At 48.6% G+C, this 22,608-nt stretch overlaps 2 protein-coding genes across 5 annotated transcripts in view; one reads left to right on the top strand and one right to left on the bottom strand.

The window, feature by feature from the left end:
• The window catches only part of KDM1A (lysine demethylase 1A), a 54,886-nt gene extending 52,156 nt beyond the window's left edge, over positions 1 to 2,730 (top strand). For both annotated transcript variants that reach the window (XM_037135997.2, XM_037135996.2), the window contains 3 exons: positions 438 to 565; positions 1,185 to 1,331; positions 2,204 to 2,730. In XM_037135997.2, the coding sequence (XP_036991892.2) occupies positions 438 to 565; positions 1,185 to 1,331; positions 2,204 to 2,389 (461 nt within the window). In that variant the 3' untranslated portion in view covers positions 2,390 to 2,730. The remainder of the gene's footprint in view (positions 1 to 437; positions 566 to 1,184; positions 1,332 to 2,203) is intronic.
• Positions 2,731 to 3,974: 1,244 nt separating this feature from the next.
• LUZP1 (leucine zipper protein 1) overlaps positions 3,975 to 22,608 on the bottom strand; it is an 83,371-nt gene continuing 64,737 nt past the window's right edge. For all 3 annotated transcript variants that reach the window (XM_037135995.2, XM_037135994.2, XM_053660210.1), the window contains exons 3-4: positions 9,387 to 12,571; positions 3,975 to 7,809 (exon numbers count right to left, since the gene is read on the bottom strand). In XM_037135995.2, the coding sequence (XP_036991890.2) occupies positions 7,657 to 7,809; positions 9,387 to 12,452 (3,219 nt within the window). In that variant the 5' untranslated portion in view covers positions 12,453 to 12,571 and the 3' untranslated portion in view covers positions 3,975 to 7,656. The remainder of the gene's footprint in view (positions 7,810 to 9,386; positions 12,572 to 22,608) is intronic.

Below are 22,608 nucleotides of genomic sequence, written 5' to 3'. Positions count from 1 at the left end.
ACTCCTGTGCCTGTCACATACATCTGCTGCATGAGTGTTTATCAGACGGGTGAGTCGAGGTGGCGCTGGGCTTGGCGGGGCCTGGGTTAGCTGAAAGGACGCCCCTTGTCATGGGCTGTCTGCATTGGTCAGGGCTAGGAATTGTTTGCCTCAATGGGATACTTAGTATTCTTTCATTAACAAGATATGAAGTTACATCTTCCGGACTTCCGTATTCTGCAGAGTTATAAGCCATGAAGTACATGAGTCACACTTCACTTACTAAAGTTTGCCCGCTCCCTTCCGGGGATAGATTTCACGTTGCTGTGCCAGAAACAGCTGTTTTTGTCACAGGTGGTACATGGTCTACTTACTGGCTATCAGAGCACCAAGAATACTGTGGGTTCTTGGTTGAAGCCTGTAGGAAAACCCTGGAATTGTCCTTTCTGTTCCCCTAGCTCCAATACTGTTGGCACTGGTGGCAGGAGAAGCTGCTGGCATCATGGAAAACATAAGCGACGATGTGATTGTGGGCCGATGCCTGGCCATTCTCAAAGGGATCTTCGGTAGCAGTGCAGTGCCCCAGGTGAGTGAGTGGGCGGGGCACGCAGGGTCTGACATACTCTCCTGGGTTGCAGCACAGCACTTGGTCAGGACACTCAGCCAGAATTGAAAAGGGTGTATGGATTTACATGAATGCTTATGTTTTGGAGTTTGTGCCGTAAGTGTGGGATTCGGAAAGTCTTGGCTGCCTTTGCCTGCTTGCCTGTTCTCTGTTTTGGGACTCACACCTCCATCCCACACCACCTGTCCATCAAAGCGGCCGGACTCCTTCGGGGAAGTCTGAAGAGAATCTTTTGAAACTTTTTTCTACTCTTTAGGCCTACTGACACACAGACCCTCAGATTCCTTTGAGAAGAGGCATATTAATGCTTTGTGTGAACTTGTAGAAGAGAATTTAAGTCCTAGGTAGATCTGTGGATTCGTGGACAAGGGTACAACATGGAGGCTTCCTCGCATTCTGAAGGCATTTTCTGCTGCACCTTTTAAAGCAACAGCATTCACCACTGGGCTCACTCTCGTGTCTGCTGCCTCTCCAGCTCTCTCACTTGCATCCCCACTCACCACGGCTTTTCCACCTTTCAGAGATTACTGGTTTGTCCTTGGCCTCTAGTGATAACTTCTGCTCGTGGCTTTTTCTTTAGCCCAAGGAAACTGTGGTGTCTCGCTGGCGTGCTGACCCCTGGGCTCGGGGCTCCTATTCCTACGTAGCTGCAGGGTCATCTGGAAATGACTATGATTTAATGGCTCAGCCCATCACTCCCGGCCCCTCCATTCCTGGCGCCCCACAGGTGAGGAACTGACAAACTGTACCTGGGCTTATGGGAAGGGGCTCGTGTTCCAGGATCTCAGGGCAAAAGATGCCTCTCACTGTTCCAGACTTACTCCTGTCCTTGGACCCTTTCAGATAACCCAGAGCAGAGGAACAGGGGACACCGTGTCATCGTGTCAGATTTCTCACGTTTTGACTTTATAAATCTGGGCAGAATGAGTCTAAAGTGAAAGAATCCAGAGTATAAACCAACTAATAACTGTTTCCTTATTCAGATCTTGGTTCCTATCAAAATCAAACATTTTTAACCCCCCCACCCCACCCCCCACCATTTTGTAGTGGCTGATAGGATTGTTTCGGGTCCCAACACTAGGGGCCTCCAGGGTGCGCCCCTGAGAAGTGACCTTGGGCCCCTGTCTAGAGGATGCCTGGCCTGGCTTCAAAGAGCGAATGTTCCTCAGGACCCTGTGGCAAATAAGGCCCGTCTGTACTGAGAGGCAAATGCTTTCCGAGTAAGAACACATGCTGTGTTCTCCGTGGGTCAGAGCAGTGAGGACCCACCCCCCCACCCCTGCTCAGCAGGTACTGTATGAAGCAAAGGAAGCTTGAGAACGGGGTGTCCCCCAGAGTTAAACTTGTACATAAGAACAGAGGCAGTGAAGCATCACTCTACAACTGTGGCTGGACTAAGCTTTACTGTCCCTTTCCTACTCCTCTCAGTTCTAAGAAAATGCCGACTGAGGGAGACCCTTTTTGGTAAAATGATGGGAGAGGGCAGAGGGTGGGGGGAGTCAGCTTCAAAGGCCAACAGGAATTTGGCCGTTCAGACAGAAGAATGGAGGTGTATTTGCAACCTGCTGATTTTCTCTCAATATTTCTTTCCTGAAATAGCCAGTTCCAAGACTCTTCTTTGCTGGAGAGCATACAATCCGTAACTACCCAGCCACAGTCCATGGTGCTCTGCTGAGTGGGCTTCGAGAAGCAGGAAGGATTGCAGACCAGTTCTTGGGAGCCATGTACACCCTGCCCCGCCAGGCCACACCGGGGGTCCCTGCACAGCAGTCACCAAGCATATGAGACAGATCCGGACAGAAGAGGCCGATGTATGTGTCCTTTGCTGTGTAAGCGAAGTTCTTCTAGCAATACTAGATTCCTGAAAAACTCACTCTGGCATCTGGGCTCCCGATCAACTGATGAAGTCCATGCTGGCCAGGTGGCCAGGCAGAGGTTTCTCTGGTGTTGATGGCGGTGTTGCCTGCCTTGCGTGACGTAGAGCTAGAGAGGGAGGCACTTACTCGTGTGGCGGCGTGTGTCCGTCAAAGACTGAGGCAGACAAGCACTATGAGTGAACATCTTAGTCTCTTGGTGTGTGATAGTTTTTTTAAAAATATTTTGAGAATAAACTTCATATAAAATTAGTCTTATCTTTTTTATTCCTGTGCCCTTATGGTTAGAGCTGTGTACAAGACAGTGGTGCCGCTCCTTTAGAGATGCTAATTTTACCCATGTTCCCAGGAGGAAGAAGTCTGTATAAAGGGGGAAATGGTTTGGTCAGGTCAAAAGATGGGCTGAGAGGGGCCCTGTAGAAGCCACGGGCTTCCTTGTCTGCAGGGCTAGACTTCCCCACTGGGCTTGTGAGTGACCGTGTGCCAGAGGTGTGAAGCAGCAGGTAAAGTATATGGATATTGGGCAACTTTGAATTCTCAAGGTAAAACACAGCATGAAGTTGCATGGGCCTCTGGCAGAACGTTCTGGCTTTCTCTATACTTCGCCCACGGCGTGTGCCTCAGCTTCTGGCGGCTGTCTGTATCCTTAGCTAGTGGCTCTTCCCTCCTGTCTAAAAGCACATCACTCTGGTATCACCATCTTGGGTTCCTTAGGTCCTTCTTCTGTCTCCCTCTGATGGGAATACTTGACTTCATTTCAGACCCACCCAGATCTCCCCCACCGTAAAATCCTTTATCACATCTGCATCTGCGAAGTCCCTTTGCCACTTAAGGTAAAAACTTGTAAGGAAGTGTGTCTATTGCTTCTTGCCAAGGGCCCTTAACAGACTAAATGCACGTGTCATTTGCTTCTGGAAATTGGATTTTACTTTTATCAATCAGTCCTTCCCTAAGTGAGGTTTTACGTATGTTGGTGGTCTGGCTGGAGAGGGCTTTTCTCGTCTTGAAATGACAGCAGCAGGGAAATTCTGCACACCAGGATTAGGGTGGTGGTGTAACTGAGGTTAACGGTGAGACCAGCGTACGGTGGAAAGTGGATGGTCTGTGGAGCCCAGCTCTGCCATTAATATTGTGAGCATGGGCCAGGGAAGGGGAGTTAAGTTGTTTGATTGAGTGGTAAGTGCAGTGCTTTTAAGTTTGTTTTTTAAATGCAGTAGAGGGCATAGGCAGCGTGAGACCATTGTTCTGTGTGTGACAACAAAGCCTAAAACTAAAATGTACCAATAAAATAGGAGCTACATAATTCTAACTCCAATTCAGCTTGGCTTCTAGGCGTGTCCTTGACTAAGCCTTGGCTGTGTTTCCAAGTCCTTAACAGCACTGGTAGTTGGCTGAGAATTTTAAAGTGAAATAAACTAGCTGAACCGGTGCACAGGAAACAGCTATATGCAGAGATGACATCAACAAAGATGGCATTACTGACTCACACACAGAGCACATGGAAACTAGGGAGCTTTATTGGTTACATATTGTGCTGCGGAGCCAACAGACAGCATTAGAGCCAGAGGATACATGCAGACAGGCAGCTTCAACTACACATGCACCCAAGGAGCCCTGAGTCACTGCTCATGGCTTTGCCCTGGTTTCCAGCAGCAGGGTTCCGGCCTCCTTGGTCCCGTGCCTGGAGCAGGAGTGTAGAAGCTGCTGCACCTGGACTCCAAGGGGCAGGGGTGAGACCCGAGCACCTGCCTGAGCAAGTAAGTGTGGACCAGATACTGACGCCCCTTAGTAAAAGGGGCCTATAATGTATTAACAGTTTTTGAGGGCTACTTCCCTAGCCCTCCCAATCTTTAAAATACAAAAAAAAAAATAGACTTTATTCTCTTAAAAATACATTCCATTCAGTACATGTTCTGAGCTGTGAAGCAGCAGGAAAATAGGGCCCCTTTCCTATGATCTCGGTTATGAGGCTTTGAGGAGAACCCTGTTCCCCACTCGGGGTATTCAAAAGGTAATCCCTAAAAGCAGCTCTTTCTAAGCAGTCTCAAAAAACAAAAACCACACCAACAAAGGCAGCTAGGGACTGGGCGAGAGGCTGGGTCCCTGTTCCTTTACTGGGAAGTGGTAGCACTTGGCACTCACCCACTATAATGTCAAGAACTAAAACTGCCCCAGGATGACAAGTCCAAGATCAATACAGACCCTCTCACACCCCATGAGAGGGGGTTGATTTACGTGCAAGCTTTTGCCTGTCGCGAAGGTCGGAGCCCACGGCCCCCCCTGCAGATCCCTTTAACCCACATGTAACTGTTTTCCTTGCCGCTCAAAAGTGAAAACAGCCATGGTTTCCTCCTGCCTGCCATCCCTGCAGCTTTCCCCAGTTTTTCGTATCAGAGTGGTAAGGGACAGGTGAAAGAGCAGCTCCTGGCATTTAGCCAGCTCTCCTTCCTCCAACCAGGCAGCTCTGGAGTTGCTACCACCCCCCCCCCCAACTTCACTAGGACCCTCCCCTAACCATCCACCTGCCAGTAAAACTTAGGAGAGTTTGAGCCAAGCTGCAGAAAAGGCTTGTCATAAAAGTGGGTTTATTGGCTGGGACAGGGAATATTTGGCTTTATTAGAGAACTATTCAACTACCAGGCCTCCCCCTTTTTTGGATGTTTCTTCCAGGACCCCTGATGGTGAGGCCCAAGTCCAGCTGGTCTCACCTAAGTTGCTTTTCAGAAACGTGCCTCCCTACTTTGGAATTTGAGAGCCAGCCTTGCCAGTCATTGGAAGCCCAGGGTGACTGAGCATCCAGCCTTCACGGGCTATTACAAATGGTATTTTCTGCAATGCTGAGGACATTCTTTAAAATATGCTTTACAGAGGTTCTAGGAAGTGTGCAGATGAAACAGTATTTATCCTGAAATAACATAATCAAACCCTATTGCACTCGGATTGTAAGACAGCAGCCCCAGCAAGAGGGCACTACAACAGTCCCTCTACCCCAGAGCATTATGGGGAGTGGCAGATGTTGATGCTGCTGAAGTGTGGAAAGATCCAGACTTTGGCACCAGGAGCTACAGCACCAGAATCCAGGGCTCCGATGACATCGGCGAGCTCTTCGAAGGCATGGCTTGGCACCCTTCTGTTCCCACCAGTAGAGAAGAGCCACAGACTTTTTTTCCTCTCCACAGAGGTCGGTTTCCTTCAGACTGTCAGGGTTGCCAACCGTGGAAAATGGCAGGGAGGCTACGTGAGAGGCTGCAGCCTTGAACAAGCTAGTGTCTGGCCAGTGACCAGGAGAAGCAGTAGAAGAGGTTTTGAAAACAGCATCTGAAGTTAAACCTCTGAGGCAGCAATGTGAAGGAAAGGCAAGCCACAGGACAACACCCTTAGATTGGCAAAACTCCAGAAAATGGAATCAAGCAAAACATCCCTGCCAGCGAAAGTAAGGTAGGTGTTCCCCCCACCCCAGGACTGCCAAGTCTGGTGCAGAAGAGGCAGGGTGCACACTGGTTCCCACGCTGAGCGGAGGCAGAGGAAGTGACTCAAGAAGCACAGGAACAGGAGGCACACCCACTTGTGCTATGGACTGTGGAAGCCAGGAGATACCACGTGGTGGTGGGCAAGGTGTTGGTGCCAGAAAGGGCCACAGAGACCGTTAATCACAGAGACCCTTCCCTTTACAGACTGGAAAAATGAGGCCAAAGCTCCAACTCATGACAGAAAGGGCCCAAAAGGGCTGTCAAGGGCACCGAGGACACATTCCCCAGATCCCTTTGGGTGGCCCCTCCCAACGAGAATCACCTCCCCGCAGTGGGATGATGGAAACAGGAATCTCGGACTGCCAGATCGAGGCCCCTTCGGAACCAGCCACTTCAAAGGACCCGTTTCACAGACAGGGACCCACGGCGAAGCACAGTGCCGTGAAGGAAATCCAGCTTTCCTGACTCCTGCTGCACTGCTCTTTTACCGCGAAGGGGATCCCTTCTTCAAATCGAGAGAATGCTACAGAAAAGCAGTGCCAAGGTCACAAGTTCTTTAACTTCCCCATGTGAATGGTATTAAGTAAACGAATCGGTTTTTATTTACGTGGTTTCCTGCAAAGTTTGCTGCGTTTGGAATTGTGTACATCTGGGGCCCTGACGGGCACGTGCTGCCTTTCCTCCCGAGAAGTCAGGGCTGGCAGAAACCACGGGCCCACTTCTGCAGGGATGCGTCAGCCTGGTAAAGTGCGCTGCCTCCTCCGTGGGAGACGGAGGAGGAACAAAGTCCGTGCCTTTCATGGAACTATTGCTTTGTGGAGTGAAGGGGAGGCGCTTCTTCCTGTCCCCATTCCCCTTTGCTGGGCGCTTCCTAGAAGGCAGAGTATGCTGGGTCAGGCCCAGTTTAGTCTGGGAATTTTCCAAAGGTGGAGAAACAGTCAGCATGACGTCTCCAGCCACAGGAGAGGAGCAGGCAATGCCAGCAGCATTACTGGTGCCCGAGGAAGGAGATGCATGAGGTTTGTGCATTTCCAGGTGCCTTTGGAAGGTGAGCTGAGAGCTGGGGTTGGGGGACAGATGATGTCATTCCAACAGGTGGGTGGGTACCCATGTACTCTGCCCCCAGAAAACAGTGGTTAGCAAGAGGGGCCAGTCAGAGAAGTTTCAATTTAAAGTGTAGTCCCATAATCCATTAGAGGCAACACAAATGTCTTCAATAAGTCTGAGGAACTCCAAAGGGGCAAGAAATGGAAGCCCCTGAAAGGAGCTGATGGCTGGTAAGTCTTAATGTAGGTACTTAGGCCCCTAGGACGGACAAAGGAGCAAACTGGATGTGGTAAGGTGACTGAGAAATCAGACTATTAACCACAAGGAAGGGGCTACAGTTGTACAGTGGGGATATAAGGAGTTTCTATCATTCCCTATTTGGGGACCAGAGTGGCCCATTCTACCTGGGGGACAGGACAGGGACAAGGAGGTCTCATGCATCAATCAGGGAAGCCTAGGTGACTGTCCAGCTTGTAGTTTCTGATCCCCTCTGGCCAACTTGCAGAAATGACCTGAGCCACAGCCTGGCTCCCTGCCACAGTCTCCCAGACAGGGCCTGGTGTCTTGCCTGGTACTGGCCTGGGATCCCACCTTCATGGGAAGGGCAGGTGGGAGAGCTGAGGAGCGGAGCAGAGGCGACGACAGACCTCGGCCCGCTGGCTCAGTTGTCCTCCGCACAGGGCCTGGTTGGCCGTATCCGCTCCTCGGCCTGTGCTTGCCCAGGCTCTGCCAGCCCCTGCTTCACAGGCAGTTCAGAACGTTCCAGGGAGTTGTGCAGCCGCCTGTAGACACCATGTGTGCAGTCGTCTTCCTCCTGCGCCAAGAAATGACAACAGTGAGCTGTGGAGGATGACACGGTGAGTGACAGAGCTACCCTCACTCCACGCCCCAGAGGTCCGCTCCAGCCTGATGGAGGGAGGTGCCGCACAGACAGACCGCAGCACAATGCAGACATACATTTTCCCCAAGGACAGGCCAATACAAAAATCCTTGGAAATCAGGGTAGCCGACAAACTCCCAATCTGCCGGGAGCTCCTAGGGTAGAGTGGGGGGCTCACAACTGAACAGAAGCCCTACAAAGTACAGGGCTAGGAGTCAGGGCACCCCTAAATAGTAGCCAGCAGTGCTCCAGTTCTGAACATACAGGCTGCAGGCTTCTCAGGGTGAGAGCCACCTCCTAGGTGGGCTCACAAGATGCGTGCTGAGACGGGAGCCGGGCAGCGCTTTCCCACTTTCCTACTTCCCAGCTCATTCCCTTCTCCATACCGTATGGTAAACATCATGTACCCCCTTCACGTCTCAGACAGCAAACTTCCGAGGACTAAATGTCCAGCTCTCTCCCCACTGCTCCTCTACCAGACTTCTGCCTTTTAATGTTTTGCTTTGGTGCTCCCAAGCAAATGCAATCAAAGGACACAAGTGTGAGTGAGGAGAGCAGCAGGTACAAAGCAGAGTGTAGGATTGAGAGACAGGGATCCTGGATTCAAATCTTAGTTCTTCCGGTAATTCACTTGGGTGTGACCTTCAGTTTCTCCATCTAAAAAAAAAATGGGGATAACACCTGCCTGATGGGGCTGCTGGGGAGACCGAATGAGGTTAGTGGGCGGGGAGGTGCTTTGTCAAATGTTAAGTACCTTGTAAAGACTTAAGGGCTTTTCAAGTGAACATATAGTCACCTGCCTTTCACAGGTGCCACATCTAACGGATATTCCTGGGGGCTTCCCCTTCAGAAGCTGTTCTGACAGTGTGACCCTCAAGGAGGAGCTTCTGGGTTTTTCTATGCTGTACCGAGTGAACATGAGCCAGCCCTGCCCTTACACTGATGACACAATGGGCTCAGCTGGTGTCTGGGGCGAAAAGGTACGCAGGCGTAAAGTCTGTAAAGTAGGCCTTTGTGCCAGCAGCTGGCAAGAGAGCCGCGGTCCGAATGGAAACAGCCAAGAGCCCGTTTCCCCAGCTCCCATCCCCGCTCTGCGGGAAGGACCCTGGGCTTCCCCCTCATCAGAGCTCCCCGGCGGCGGCGGCTGCTGCTGCTTGTGCTTCCAGCTGCTGCTCTGTGGAGCCGGAGGGGGGGCTCCTTTGGCTACTCTGCAAATGGGAGCACAGAGGAGCACAGATCTCCCCTTTTCATCAGGCCCTCATACATGAAGACAAACTGGGGAAAGGATTTTGGAAATTCACGCTCCTCTGCCAATCAAATACCTTCCTCAAGGTACTTTATCGGTAAGGCAAACCTACCTCATTTTCGACAGTTCTCAGAGCTATACAGTGTTTCCCAGCCGCTCTGCCTCCATAACCCGAGTCACACAGGCCAGAACAGAGGAGGCAAAGGGGAAAAGTGGGAAGGGGAAAGGGACGGCAGACTGGAGAGAGGGAAAGACAGGGACCTACCGAGCCTGCCAAGTGGTTCCAGGCGGCAGCCGTGACAGCGTCTCCTGCCCGATTCTGCCGAGTGAGCACCTCTGACACAGTGAGGCTACTTTGGGTCCTTCTGGAAGAGAGCTCAGGGGCATCCCCTGGGTTTCCTACCCTTCGAGTGCCCAGCTCGCAAAGGTAGGACCTGGGCTGTTCAAGGTCTGAATAGTCTGTGGAAGACCTCTGGGTGTAGGCATTGGCAGATGCCGCATTTTTACCTATTTGAGTCGGGGGGTCTTCTAAAGAGTTCAAATCCCGCCTGCCCTTCCAGGCGTTCCGCACAGTAACGTGCCTGGCATCCGAAGGGCTCGCCTCTGAAGGGGCACTATGGCTTTTCCACCTGACTGTCTCTGCAGGGGGTGCGTGGCTATTCCTCTCCACGGGGTCTGATGGCTTGATTATAATGCTGCTCCGAGAGACCACTGTTTCCGGCCTGTTCTTCAGGGGCCCGTCTCCCATTCTTTCAGCTTCCGTGAACTGCAAGGTGATGTCGTGTTTGTGAATAGAGAGCTCAAAGGGGGAGCTGACATGGTTGCTAACTGCTGCGAGTTCTGGCGGCCCAACCTGGATGTTGCTGGTGGCCGTGTGCCTCTCCCGCAGCAGGGCCTCACCTGGGGCGGCTCGAGGGCTGTTGCCGTCGGAGGGATAGATGGTAATGCTGCTCGTAACTTTGTTTGGCCCTGGTTTGGAGGGGAACTTCTGTTTCTCCAGTGTGGACTCCACTCCGGATCCTCCCATGATTTTTTTCACATCTTTATCAACGATGACAGGTTTGATGATGGCCCTAGACCGCAAGGCCTCTCTGGGGCTGAAGGGCCTCTGACTTTTTACCCCCGCACCATTGGCCTCTGGGAACTCCGCGGGATTGGTGGAGGCTCTGATAGGTTTCGAAGATTCACTTTCTGTCCCAACATCTCTATCAATCTCAAACAGGGAGGTTCTGAGACCCCCTCGGGATTTGGCCTTTTCTCTAGAGCTGGGCTGTTTGAGCTCTGGCTCTGGGGTGATGGTGGTGTTTACCAGTTTGGCAGTAACAAGAGACATCATGTCCATGTCATCATCTGAATCTGGCTTCTCTCTGCCACCAGATTTGATGACTCGACACCTTAGGGCTTCATGTTGACTGCTGTCTTCCATCACAATTGCTATGGGTTGATCAACTCCTTCTTTATTTGGGGTTGAAAAACCCTGAAGGATGTTCTCTTGGCTTCTGGAGCTGTAAGGGTACTTTGATAAAAGTGGTGCCTTGGAATTTGGGGAGCTAGTATCAGCCTCTGGGCCGTTGGCAGCCTTTTTGCCCTTAGAGAGGCCTTCTGAGGAAGATCTTCGAGATGAGGCCAGGGCTCCAATGGTCTTAGAACTGCCCGAGTCTGCGGCCTGAGTTCCTTGACTTCCATTGCTAGGCACCTGCCCTCTCTTGCCGAACAGGGCCTCGGTGGAGGTGTCAGAAGCCTTGTCAGCTCTACCCAGGACGTCATTGGGAACAGATCCGTGCGTGGTATCGCTAAATGTTCGTGTTGTCTTCTCGACTTTCCCCTTCAACCCACTCTCAGTACCTGGCTTGGGAGAGCCCTTCCAGACTTTACTGTGCTCCTGAGCAGCTGGGGGGTAGCGGCTGAGCACCGACGGCTGCTCCCTGGACTTCTTCCCTTCGCTCTGAGAGGGGCCGGGTGCAAATCGGTCTTCGGTTCTCTTTGCCTCCTGGGTCCCACTGTCCGTACCTGCCCCTGTGTTGGAAGCTTTGGCTGCCCTCCTACTGGTGAAACTGGGAGAGGAAACCTGCCTGTTGCTCAGAGAATAGTTTTCATTGTTAAGAGCAAACTCCCTGTTTCGGTGCCTTTCTCGCTTATGCTGAGGGGACAGTTCCCGAGCCGTGTGCTTGGACACAGGTGCCTCATTCCCGTGGCCTCTAAACTTAGTCCTCTCGTGCCTGCCCTTGCTGGACAGGGACACGTCCTCCCCTTCCACCTCCCCGTTCTCTAACTCCTTCTGTTTCTTGATCTGTAGCTTTATCTCCTCCAGCTGGCTGGCTAAGAGTTTGTTTTTGTTTTGTTCGCTTAAGTAATTATCCTGAAGGTCATTATTCTTGGCCCTCATCTTCTTGAGCTCTTCTTCCAAAGACTCAAAATGTTTGAGTTGTGTCTTCAGTTTCTCAATTTCTTGGTTAAGGTCTTTGACTTTATTGTCTTCCTGATTTCGGTTCTTTTCATTTTCAGACTTATTCCTTGTTTCATTCTCTGCCTGCTTGAGATAGTCCAGAGCGCCCTTCCTTCTTGCTTCCTTGGATGGCAGTGTGGAGGGGATCCCATCCTCAATCCGCAGGTCGTTCCTTTCCAGAAGATTAGAAGCATTCCTTGTATAATCTCGGTTCATTTTTTTGTTCTGCTCCAGTTTTTGAGTGAGCTCTTTTATAATCTTCTCGTTTTCTTTCTCCTTTTCATTTAAGTACTTTCTCTCACTGACAAAGCTCAGAGTTAAGGATTTCAGCTTCTCCAGCTCGGACACCAGACCCTGCTCGGTCTTATCGAGGCGGTCCTCGGACGTCTCCAGCTCCTTCACTTTGACCCGGAGCGTCTCCAGCTCGGAGGAGATTTTCTTCGTCAGGTTTCTCTCCTCGTTCAGGCTCAGACAGAGCTGGGTGCAGTCATTCTTGCTCCTGCTGAAGGCCTCCTCGAGCTTCTCCAGCTCGGCCATCCGTTTCTGAAGCCGCTCAATCTCGGATTTCAGGTCCCGGGTGAGGTTTTCCTCCTCTTCGAGTTTTTCCTTCATCAGCCGGCACAGGTCCTCCGCTCTCTTAATTTCCTCATCTTTGCCTTCGATTCTCAGCACTCGCTGCCGCAGCACTTCAATCTCGGCCAGCATGCAGGAGTTGCTGCCTTCCGCCTGGATCACCTTGTCCTGGAGATCCAGGAGCTCATCCTCTGCTTTCTGGAGGTTTTTTGTGGCTTCTTCCAATTCATCAAGGCGGCGGCTTAGACTCTGTAACTTAAAGCGCAGGTGGCGGCTGGAGGCAGTTTCCTTGTAGTTTGTGAACTCGGCCATGTTCAGTGCCAGCCAGTGCGGGCTCCTAGAGGCATCCAGTTCCACTCAACGGGGTGAGAAACGGTTACCTTTCTCTTGGCATCCACAGCCTTCTTTGGCAGCTGGAGACCATTATCACTCTGCAGAAGGAAAGCAGAAAGCATGTCAGGCAGCAGGTAAAAAATCTGCACGTCACTCCCAGCTCCCATATGCAATTCTTGTGCCTGAAACATAGCAGGAATTTGAATAAACCTGCAGGATAAGCCTGGTTCTTTATGGCTGAAAATGAACTGATCTCTAGTTTCAGCCTAATGGTATCAGTGGCACCAATGGTATCATGGCAGAAAGACACAGTGGGCTGAGACAGTCTTCACCATGTGCCACGTGCATAAGCTCAGGAGGGTCATTAACTTCTCTATAAATCATTACGTAAGGAGCCTCGGTTTTACTCAGCTGTAAAATAAGGATATGATGCCCCCCATCTCTCTCCCTAGTACTGCTCTGAGCTAATGCAGCCAAAGCTCTCGGTAGCAAAGCAGTAAACAATTCTAAGATTATTAAGAACTATAGCTTCAGAGAAGTAGAATAATGAAAAAAAATCACCTTATTGACACAGGAAGAAAACAGGACCTGGGATCTATTCAGGCAGAAAGGGAGGCTAGTGTGCCAGGAGAATTTATGACCTCAGGCCTGCCTTCACTGTAGTTCACAGTTCAAACCCACACTGCCTAGTAGTCTAGGGTGACTTGGTCTCACTGAGAATCTAACTCAGAAATGGTCTCTGCCTGACACTATCCATGGGAAAGCTACCAGAGGTAAACAAAAGTAGTCTAGAAAGAGATTCCCTTCCAAGTTCATTCTACGATAAAGTCCCACTGAACTACAAAATGGGCAGGGAAGGACCACTCTTACTGTGAACAGGGAGGTTTATACCAACAAGAACTGAAGTAAGATAGGCTACAGATCAGAAATTACGAATATTCCAATATTTAAAGTCATAAAACAGGAGACAATAACAAGGTGCTATCAACAAAGAGTGGTCCTTCGAGATTTTAAGTCTCAAAGGGGATTTTAAAATTAACCAAATAAAATTGCTAGAAATGTAAAGAAAACTAGCAAACAGATGCACATGAGGGTACAGTGGTTGAGATGTGAGGAAGTTACAAAAGGCAGCACAGAATTAGAGACTGAAAAAGTGAACAGGAGGTCAGCAGACATAGCGAGGACATAAAAGAGGTCCCAAAATGGGTTTAACGAGTAGTGCAAAAGGAATAGACAGAATGGGGGAGAGGCAGTATCTGAAGAGCTACTAGCTAAGAATTTTCAAGAGCTGATGAAAAACACAGAATGGAGCTTCATATTCAGAAAGCAAAGTTCCCAACCAAAATTAAATCTGCGCCCAGATGAAAACAAAAGGAAAAGAAAAACCTCAGTGTTCGTTATTAACAGACCCTCAATGAAAGAACTGTTTCTGACTGTGCTTCAGAACACAGGACTGACCACCTGAGGAAAGCAGGAGATGGAAGGAAGGGTAAGCAAATAAATTACCCCAAACAAGCACTGACTCATAAGAAAAGTCAACTGGGCGGGAAGGGCAGGACAGGGTTTAAAACCCTCATTTTTAAATGAGCAAAGGACTTGAGTACAAATTTCTCCAAAGATGATACTCAAATGGCAACAAACATATGAAAGGATGTGCGACATCACTAATCATTTGGGAAATGCAAATCAAAACCGCACTGAGGTGCCAGTTCACACCCACCAGGATGGCTACTATCAAAAAACAAAAACGAGTGTTGGTGAGGACGTGGAGAAATTAGAGCCCTCGTGCACTGTGGGTGGGAAAATAAAATGGTACGGCCACTGCGGAAAACAGTGTGGCGGTCCTTCAAAAAATTAAAAATAGAGTTACTATATGATCCCGCAACTCCACTCTGGGTGTATAACCAAAAAAACTTGAAAGCAGGATCTCAAAGAGATTTGCACACCTATGTTCACAGCATTATTGGCAACAGTCCAAAGGTGTGAGCAACACACCTGCGGACATGAGTGTCCGCAGAGATGAATGAATACATACAATGTGAAATACACCTACAGTGAAACATTATTCAGTCTAAAAAGGAAGAAAATGCCAACACATGCCACAGCATGGATGAACCTTGACGACACTGTGCTAAGTGAAAAAACTCGGTCACAAAGGGCAAATACTGTGAGATTTCACTGATGTGCGGTACCCAGGACAGATTCACAGAGACAGGAAGCTGAACGGTGGCTGCTGGGGGAAGGGGGACAGGGGGCTGTCATTTAATGGGCACAGAGTTTCATTCCAAGATAAAAACTGGTTGCATAATGTGACTATGTACTTCCCATTACAGAACTGTACACTTAAAATTTTTTAAGAAGATACATTTTTGTTACTTTTTTTTTTTACCACAATAAAAAATAACTTTAAACATTTAAGGCAGGAAAAAAGTAAAATGCCTAGATAAGCAGGTGAGGCAGACGTCCAGTTTCTAGTCCAGCCTGTAAGCAGCTTCGACGTCACCACTTTGTCCAAACAAGTAAAAAGCTGGGCGCACTGAAAAGTGACAACTCCTCTTAGGTCCATATGAGAACTGAGGTCACAGAGAAAACTCCTTCGCCCCAAAATCAGGCAAGTGCACACCGAAAATCACCCTTTTCCCCAGCAGAAACCCCCCAGGGCCTTAGCACCACCACAGGAAAACTTAACCAGCAGCTGACAAATTGCTAGAGGCTTTGTGTGGGGAACTGCGAGCTGAAATCTCTCAACAGGGACCCCGGTCTTAGAGGGGATGCACCAACCACACTTTGTGAGCTGACCTTCCAGGAGCTGTACCAGGCTCTCAGAGTGAAGAGCAGAGAAAACTCCTCATGTTTGTGTTTCTGTTCCCCTAAGTAGCTAGACAGCACTAAAGGAAGGGAGCAAAAGGAATCAGATATTACTAAGCGTAATGAACTAGGGAGCACAAGCCTGCTTCACTAGGAAGGTGCATCATTCACAGACACCCCGGAGGATGACAGTGTCACCCCAGCAAGGGGATTAACCTGCCTTGGCCCCATGTGGGGGGAAGGATGACTCTTTACTCTCCCCAAGTACAGCAGGTCCATTTGCCCAGACTATGGGGGCAAGGAATAAGAAACCTAGGAGAAATTATTCGGCTGGGCACATGCCAGGTAGTAAAAAAAGGACACAGGGACAGTACTTCTACTATGAGGCATGCACATTAGGAGCTAAGATGGCTACCATAAGGGGAGTCTTTAGCCTGGGAAAAGGATCACATCAGTTACAGGACACAGAACCCCAGAACAGATCTAGGAAATAGGTTAAGGGGAAGCCCCAATGCAGCCTGTGAAAGACTGGGAGGTTGGTTAGTTTGAAAGAGTGCCTGGTCCGTCCCGAGCCTGAGATAATATAACCCAAACTTAAAGAGCTCGCTCTCTCTAGCTCGGTAACACGCTCGGCCCATTCACTCCTGCATTTTCTCTCGGTAGCAGCCCTGTGGCCCTAGGGGCTGCCTGGGTCCTGTGGCAGCCCAGCGGGCACACAGACAGAGACAGCTGGGAACAGGGACTAAGCTAGCTGGGTGGTGACTAAGACTGGACTGGACTGAACCAATGGCACAGAACTTTTGGACCTTGGTCTTGCACTGGGTTTGCTGAAGACAAAACTGGACTTTTTCCAAGGCAGGATGGAAAGCGATGGAACCCAGTTCTTTGATTCTACTTCTACAGTAAAAGCTCACCATGCCACAACCTCCCACTTGTGGGCCCCTGGAGTTCCTTTCTTGCTACTCGATGAAAGAATGTCATTTCCAAACACTTCTAGGAGGGGGAGTCTGATCTACTGGTGTTTTATCAGAGCCTAACTGACCCGGGGGCCGGGGAAGCTTCAGCTAGCGTCCCACTTGGGGAAGGGAAATACCCAACTCCAGCCCACTCTAGCTATCCTGAACCACCCAAAGGGCGGGGGTGGGCGGGGCTGTGGGTAGTGGTGGCGGGCACGTGAGGATGACGACTGGATAATAAAAAGCACTTGTGAAGTTCACAGACCAAGGGCACAGGCTCACTAAAAGACTGAGACCTAATCCTAGAACCACAGAACACTTCCTTCACCCTACACCTTACCACCACACATCACTAAAAGCACCTCTTTACCTCAGTTCTTCTTACCCAGGGCATCGTGTAGGACCTTCAGTATTACAAGCTATACTAAAAGGAAAAAAGACAGTTTGAAGAGACAGAGCAAGCATCAGAACCAGACTCACATATGCACAGACAATGGAATTACCAAGATAGAAATTTAAAACAACTACGAAGAACAGGCTGAGGACTGTAATGGAAAAGTAGGTAACACGTGAGAACACACAGGTGATGTCAGTAAAGAAGTGGAAATTCTAGGGAAGAATAAAAAGGAAATGTGAGAGATCAAAAATCACTGTAACAGACTTCCGCCAAGATGGAGGCGTAGGTGGAAACACTATGCCTTCTCCCACAACCAAGTTTAAAGACAATAAAGTTTTAGTAACAAAATATGCAGCCAAAACACTGAAAATTGAACTATACGGAAGTCCAACAACAATGAACCCTTCAGCCAGACCGGTAAGAGGGGCAGAGCCAGCAGCAGAGCGGGTCCGGCAGGAAAGATCCACCGGACCCACCCGGGCGCTCGACCCAGGCGCACCGGCATCCGTGGGCGGATCCCAGGTGTGGAGTAGCAGTGGGCAGACCCACTGAGGGCTGACCACGGTCACACATTCGCGTGCAGATAAACCAGCAAAGGATCGAGCAATGAGACAGAACGCACAGGCCCCAGTGGCGGGAAGCAGCAGAGGGGACCACCATTGCTTCCTTTCTGACCCCGCCCCCACATTCAGCGTCACAACCCAGCGACCTGGGTGGCCCCACCCTGGTGAACACCTAAGACTCCACCCCTCATACGTAACAGGCGCAAACAGACCAAAACATGGCTCAAGAAGAACTCAAAAGTCCCAGAGCCCATAACTAAGCGACAAAGAAATAGCCAAACTTTCAGATGCACAGTTCAAAACACTGGTGATCAGGATGCTCACAGAACTGGTTGATTTTAGTCACAAATTAGAGGAACAAATGAAGGCTAAACTAACTGAAATGAAGGGAAATACACAGGAAATCAATAGTGATGGAAAGGAAAATGGGACTCAAATCAAGGGAGTGGACCAGAAGGAAGAAAAAAATGACCAAACACAGAATAAAAACAAAGACACTGAAATAGAGAACAAGTGGGCAGTGACCAGAGGGGAAGGGGGGGGGGGGAGGAAAAGGATGAACAAACAAGAATTCAAAAAAATGAGGAGAGGCTAAGGAACCTCCAGAACATCTTTAAACGCTCCAACATTCAAATTACAGGGGTACCAGAAGGGGAAGAGGAACAGCCACAAGTGGAAAAGTTATTTGAACAAATAATAAAAGACAATTTCCCCAATCTGCCAAAGGCAATAGACTTCCAGGAAATCCAGGAAGCTCAGAGAGTCCCAAAGAAGTTGGACCCAAGAAGGAACACATCAAGGCACATCATCATTACATTAGCCAAGATTACAATGAAGGAGAGAATCCTAGAAGCAGCAAGAGATAAGGGGACAGTCACCTACAAAGGAGTTCCCATCAGACTGTCAGCAGATTTCTCAAAAGAGACCTTATAGGCAAGAATGGGCTGAAAAGAAATATTCCAAGTCATGAAATCCAAAGACCTACAACCAAGATTGCTCCATCCAGCAAAGCTTTCATTTAGAATGGAAGGGCAGATAAAGTGCTTCTCAGATAAGAGCAAATTCAAGGAGTTCATCATCACTAAGCCCCTATTATATGAAATATTAAAGGAACTTACCTATGAAAAAGAAGATAAAAAAGATGAACAGTGAAAGGACAGCAAACTTATAGTTATTAAGAACCACACCTAAAACAAAAGCAAACTAAGAGGACAGCTAGATCAGGAGTGGAAACATAGAAATGGAAATCACATGGAGGGTTAGCAACAGGGGAGTGGGAGGAGGAGAAGGGGGGAGAAGGTACAGAGAGTAAGTAGCACAGACGGTAGGTAGAAAATAGGGGGGAGGGTAAAAATAGTAGGGGAAATATAGAATCTAAAGAACTTGAGACACGTGGTCATAAACTAAAGGTGGGGAATGATGGGGGAGGGAGTGCAGGGGAATGAAGGGGGGAAACAGAACAACTGTAATGGCATAATCAATGAAATATATATTCAGGGGAAAAAAGAAAAAAATTAAAAAAAAACCTTTTTGAAGGAAAAAAACACCATCAATCAACTGTATATAAAGGACATGTATAGATTACTGCAATAGCAGAATACATTCTTTTATTTGATTTTTATTTATTTTTAGAGAAGGGGAAGGGAGGGAAAAAGAGTGGGAGAGAAGCATCAATGTGTGGATGCCTCTTGTGCCTCCTCTACTGAGGACTCAGCCTGCAACCCAGGCACATTCCCTCACTGGGAATCGAACCCATGACCCTTTGGTTTGCAGGCAGGTACTCAATCCACTGAACCACACCAGTCAGGGCAGAATATACATTCCTTTCAAGTTCACATGGAAGAGTCACCAACATAGACCACATTCTTAACACAACTTAATGAAATGAAAAGAAGAGAAATGATACATGCTATTCTCTCTGACCAAGGTGGAATTAAACTAGAGATCAACACCAGAAAAACAGTTTGGAAAGCCCCCAAATACCTGAAGATTAAACAACACACTTCTAAATGCATCAGTCAAAGAGAATTTTTAAATATTCTGAACTGAATAAAAATGAAAATACAACAGATTTGTGGGGTATAGCAAAGGCAATGTTTAGAGACAAATTCATAGCACTGTGCGTATATTAGAAAGAACAGAGATTCTACAGTCAATAATCTAAGGGTACATCTAAAACTAGAGATTTAAGCCATACAAGAAAACTGCCACTATTGGCAAGAGGAAAACTGCCTCAACAATGATTCCACAAGAAAACCCAGGGCAAAAGAGAAACAACCTTAAGTGGAATTCGCGGAGATGCCAAAGGCCACTCAGGTCAGAACCCAAGATTCCCCCCCCCCACTGACTGCACTTCAAGGCTAGAGCCACAAGATGGAGCCCCTGCTCAACTCAAACAGCGAGGCCGGTAATCGCGCGCCTCCTGCCCCCTCCTTGGTCAATCCCCTCCACTACTACGCCTCCCTACATTCGGCTTTCTCTGTCACCTTTGCTTCTTTTGGTCTCCCCTTCTACTTTTCCCAGCCTACACACTTCCTCAAAAATGATGAGGAAAACTACCCCAAAGTTATATAGTTTTATAAAACAGAAACCCTTTCCCTCGTTCCAACCATTTTTCCTATTGTGAGTTCCACATACAAAAAGTTTTTGTTTTGTTTTTACTTTTGCCTAGTGGTACAGTGAGGGGGAAAAAATTACCAATTTATACACAGAGTGGAGGGGGTGGGGGACTAAACTAAGTCCGGGCCGTTCGCTGATTACAAAGGATCTGCACTGGCGGCAGGTACTGGAGACAAAGGGTGTTGATGCCCCCACAAGTGCTGCAAAACAGCCGACCCCATAAACCTGCTAGAAGGCCATTAACCTGAACTCTGTAAAGGGATGAACTATGCGTCATCTTTAAGTTGTATCTCAATAAATGTGTTCCTAACGTAACCAGCTTACCCCAAACGGAAACATTCCCCTCAACTTATCTTATTCATACTAATGTATACTACAGTGTTCATAAATTTGTTTTTCAGAGAGGAAAATGTTAAACTTTAGTTCGGCCCCATCTCAAATTATAATTCTCAATTAGTAGAGTCCAAGAATTATACTGCTTTTTTATTCCTTTGGCTTTTAGTGTTGATTTTACATGTCCTGTTCAAGACTGATATGAATCAACAAGTACATCACAAGAAATGAAAACCCAGGAAACATACGGCAAACACTTACTGGAAATATAAGGAAAGGGGTTATCAACACACGCCACTACTCCAAACCCTCTCCCATTTCCTGTTGTTCTCAGAGTGAAGCCCAAACTCCCCGACACGGCGCACGGGTCCTTCACGACCTGGTCGTCTCGGCCTCCTCTCGGAACCCCGCGTCAGGTCTGCTCTCCTGCAGACCCCCAGGCCTCGCTCTCAGCGCTGTGGGCCTTTCCCGGCTTGACTGGCACTTCACTTCCTTCTCTCCTCAAACCCCACCTCAGACAACACCTCCTCCTTCCCCAAACCGTAGGCCTCTGCTCCCCAAGTCTGCTGACAGGTGCCATCACAGCACTTACAGCACTGTAGCCGAGTTTTACTTGCTCCTGTGTCTCTTCAGCTTGTTTCTCATTCACCACTGTATCCTCAGTACCCCGCAGGAAGTCTAGCGCGTAACTAATGCTTAAAATTTGATGAATGAATGGCTGAACAAGCCCCTAACTACCAGGCGGCTGGTCGGCCCTTTGACACTGCAGGTGGATGACAAAGGAGAAAACAACTGGCAGGAGCCCCAGGCCCCGAGATGATGCCCTCCCTCCGTGATCTCGCCCCGGGCCCCGTGCCACACGCACAAGGTCTCAGTCACGGCGCTTTGTCCACGGGGAAAAGCCCTTCTGGCGTTCGGGCCTGTGCCATGGCAATGGGACAGAAATACAAAAAACAACCAAACCCGCCACTGTCCGCAGGTATCTACTTCTAGTTATTGTGCCGAGTGCTTGTGCCGAGTGCTGCAGAAGAAAATATTTCTAGATCTTCTTCCCCTCCTTAGAAGGGGAGCTCAGAGCCAAAACACCTAACAAGTCATTTAGTCCACTGGCTTCACACTGGGCTGAGCAAACCCCCTCAGGGATCACCTACGGGAAAGAGAGCAAGGGAGAAGGTTGGAGTACGTGGACCTTCTAAACTAAACTGCACTTAAACAAAGCAACTGATTTTAGCCTCTTTCGTAAATTTAAATTTTATTTTTCAGTTACAGTTCACATTGAATACTATTTTGCATTAGTTTCAGGTGTACAGCATAGTGGTTACACAATGATTTTAGCTTCTCAGCATATTGGGCTTCGCCAACACATGTACAGAAATAGTTTCGCCACTTTTATTTAAAATCAAACCACCTATTTTGACCCAATCTCTTTATTTTCAAAATTAAGGAACTAAGACTTAGAAGTAAACACTGTGGTTTCTCTATACAGAATTCATCCCATTGTGTACGGTCACCTCCCTACAAACTCTTAAGCGTTTTTACAAAGTGAGCAGGTCTGACTGTATACAGACCAATACCAACAAGGTATCTACCTCACAGCAAAAAAAACAAAATCAGCCAATGCACTTTGAAAGTCCTACGCATACCTAAGGTAAGTTTCACCAGGCAGAATCCTCCTAAAAATAGCAACCGGCTAAGATCAAGCTTCTACCCAGGGAAAACAAGGAAATGAACCAAAACTGGGTTTATAAGGTCTGTCCAGAAGGTATCCAGCCATGTAATATGAGAAACAAGAGACATTTATTGAAGAAGATACAAGATACAAAAAACACTGTACATAGGCATAGGACAATAACGCCTCAGCCCCCTTCAAAGCAGGCACCCTGGGACCTTTCACAGTTCTCCCAATCACCATCAGCTGCCCTGTAACACTTTCCTGAATGTCACTAATGATGTGAAATCTATTCTCTTAAAAAAGGTGATTTCAGCCCTGGCTGGTGTGGCTCTGTGGGTTGAGCACCAGACTGTGAACCAAAAAGTTGCCAGTTCAATCCCTTGTCAGGGCACATGTCTGGGTTGTAGGCCAGGTCCTCACTTGGGGGATGTGAGAGGCAACCACACATTGATGTTTCTCTCCCTCTTCCTCCCTCCCTTCTCCTCTCTCTAAAAAATAAATAAAAAAAATTTTTAAGGTGATTTTAGTTTGGGGAAAAGCCAGAAGTCACAGGGTGCCAAATCTGGGCTGTAGAGGGGCTGAGTCATCTGGGTGATTTGATGTTTTGCTAAAAAACTGCATGAGAGGTGATGCATGAGCAGGCAGGTTGTCATGGCGAAGCTGGCAATCACCAGCTGCCCATAACTGCAGCCTTCTGAATCATCCAAATAGTTTCCACGGAGGAATGTTCAAGCTTAATGCAAAATTAAATGCACGTTCGTTGCTCAACTCACTCAGTCGTTTTGAA

Source organism: Artibeus jamaicensis, unplaced genomic scaffold (genome assembly GCF_021234435.1).
Source record: "Artibeus jamaicensis isolate MK-2021 breed Jamaican fruit bat unplaced genomic scaffold, CSHL_Jam_final scaffold_847, whole genome shotgun sequence".
Classification (NCBI taxonomy): domain Eukaryota; kingdom Metazoa; phylum Chordata; class Mammalia; order Chiroptera; family Phyllostomidae; genus Artibeus; species Artibeus jamaicensis.
This window is presented reverse-complemented; position numbering and strand designations above follow the sequence as displayed.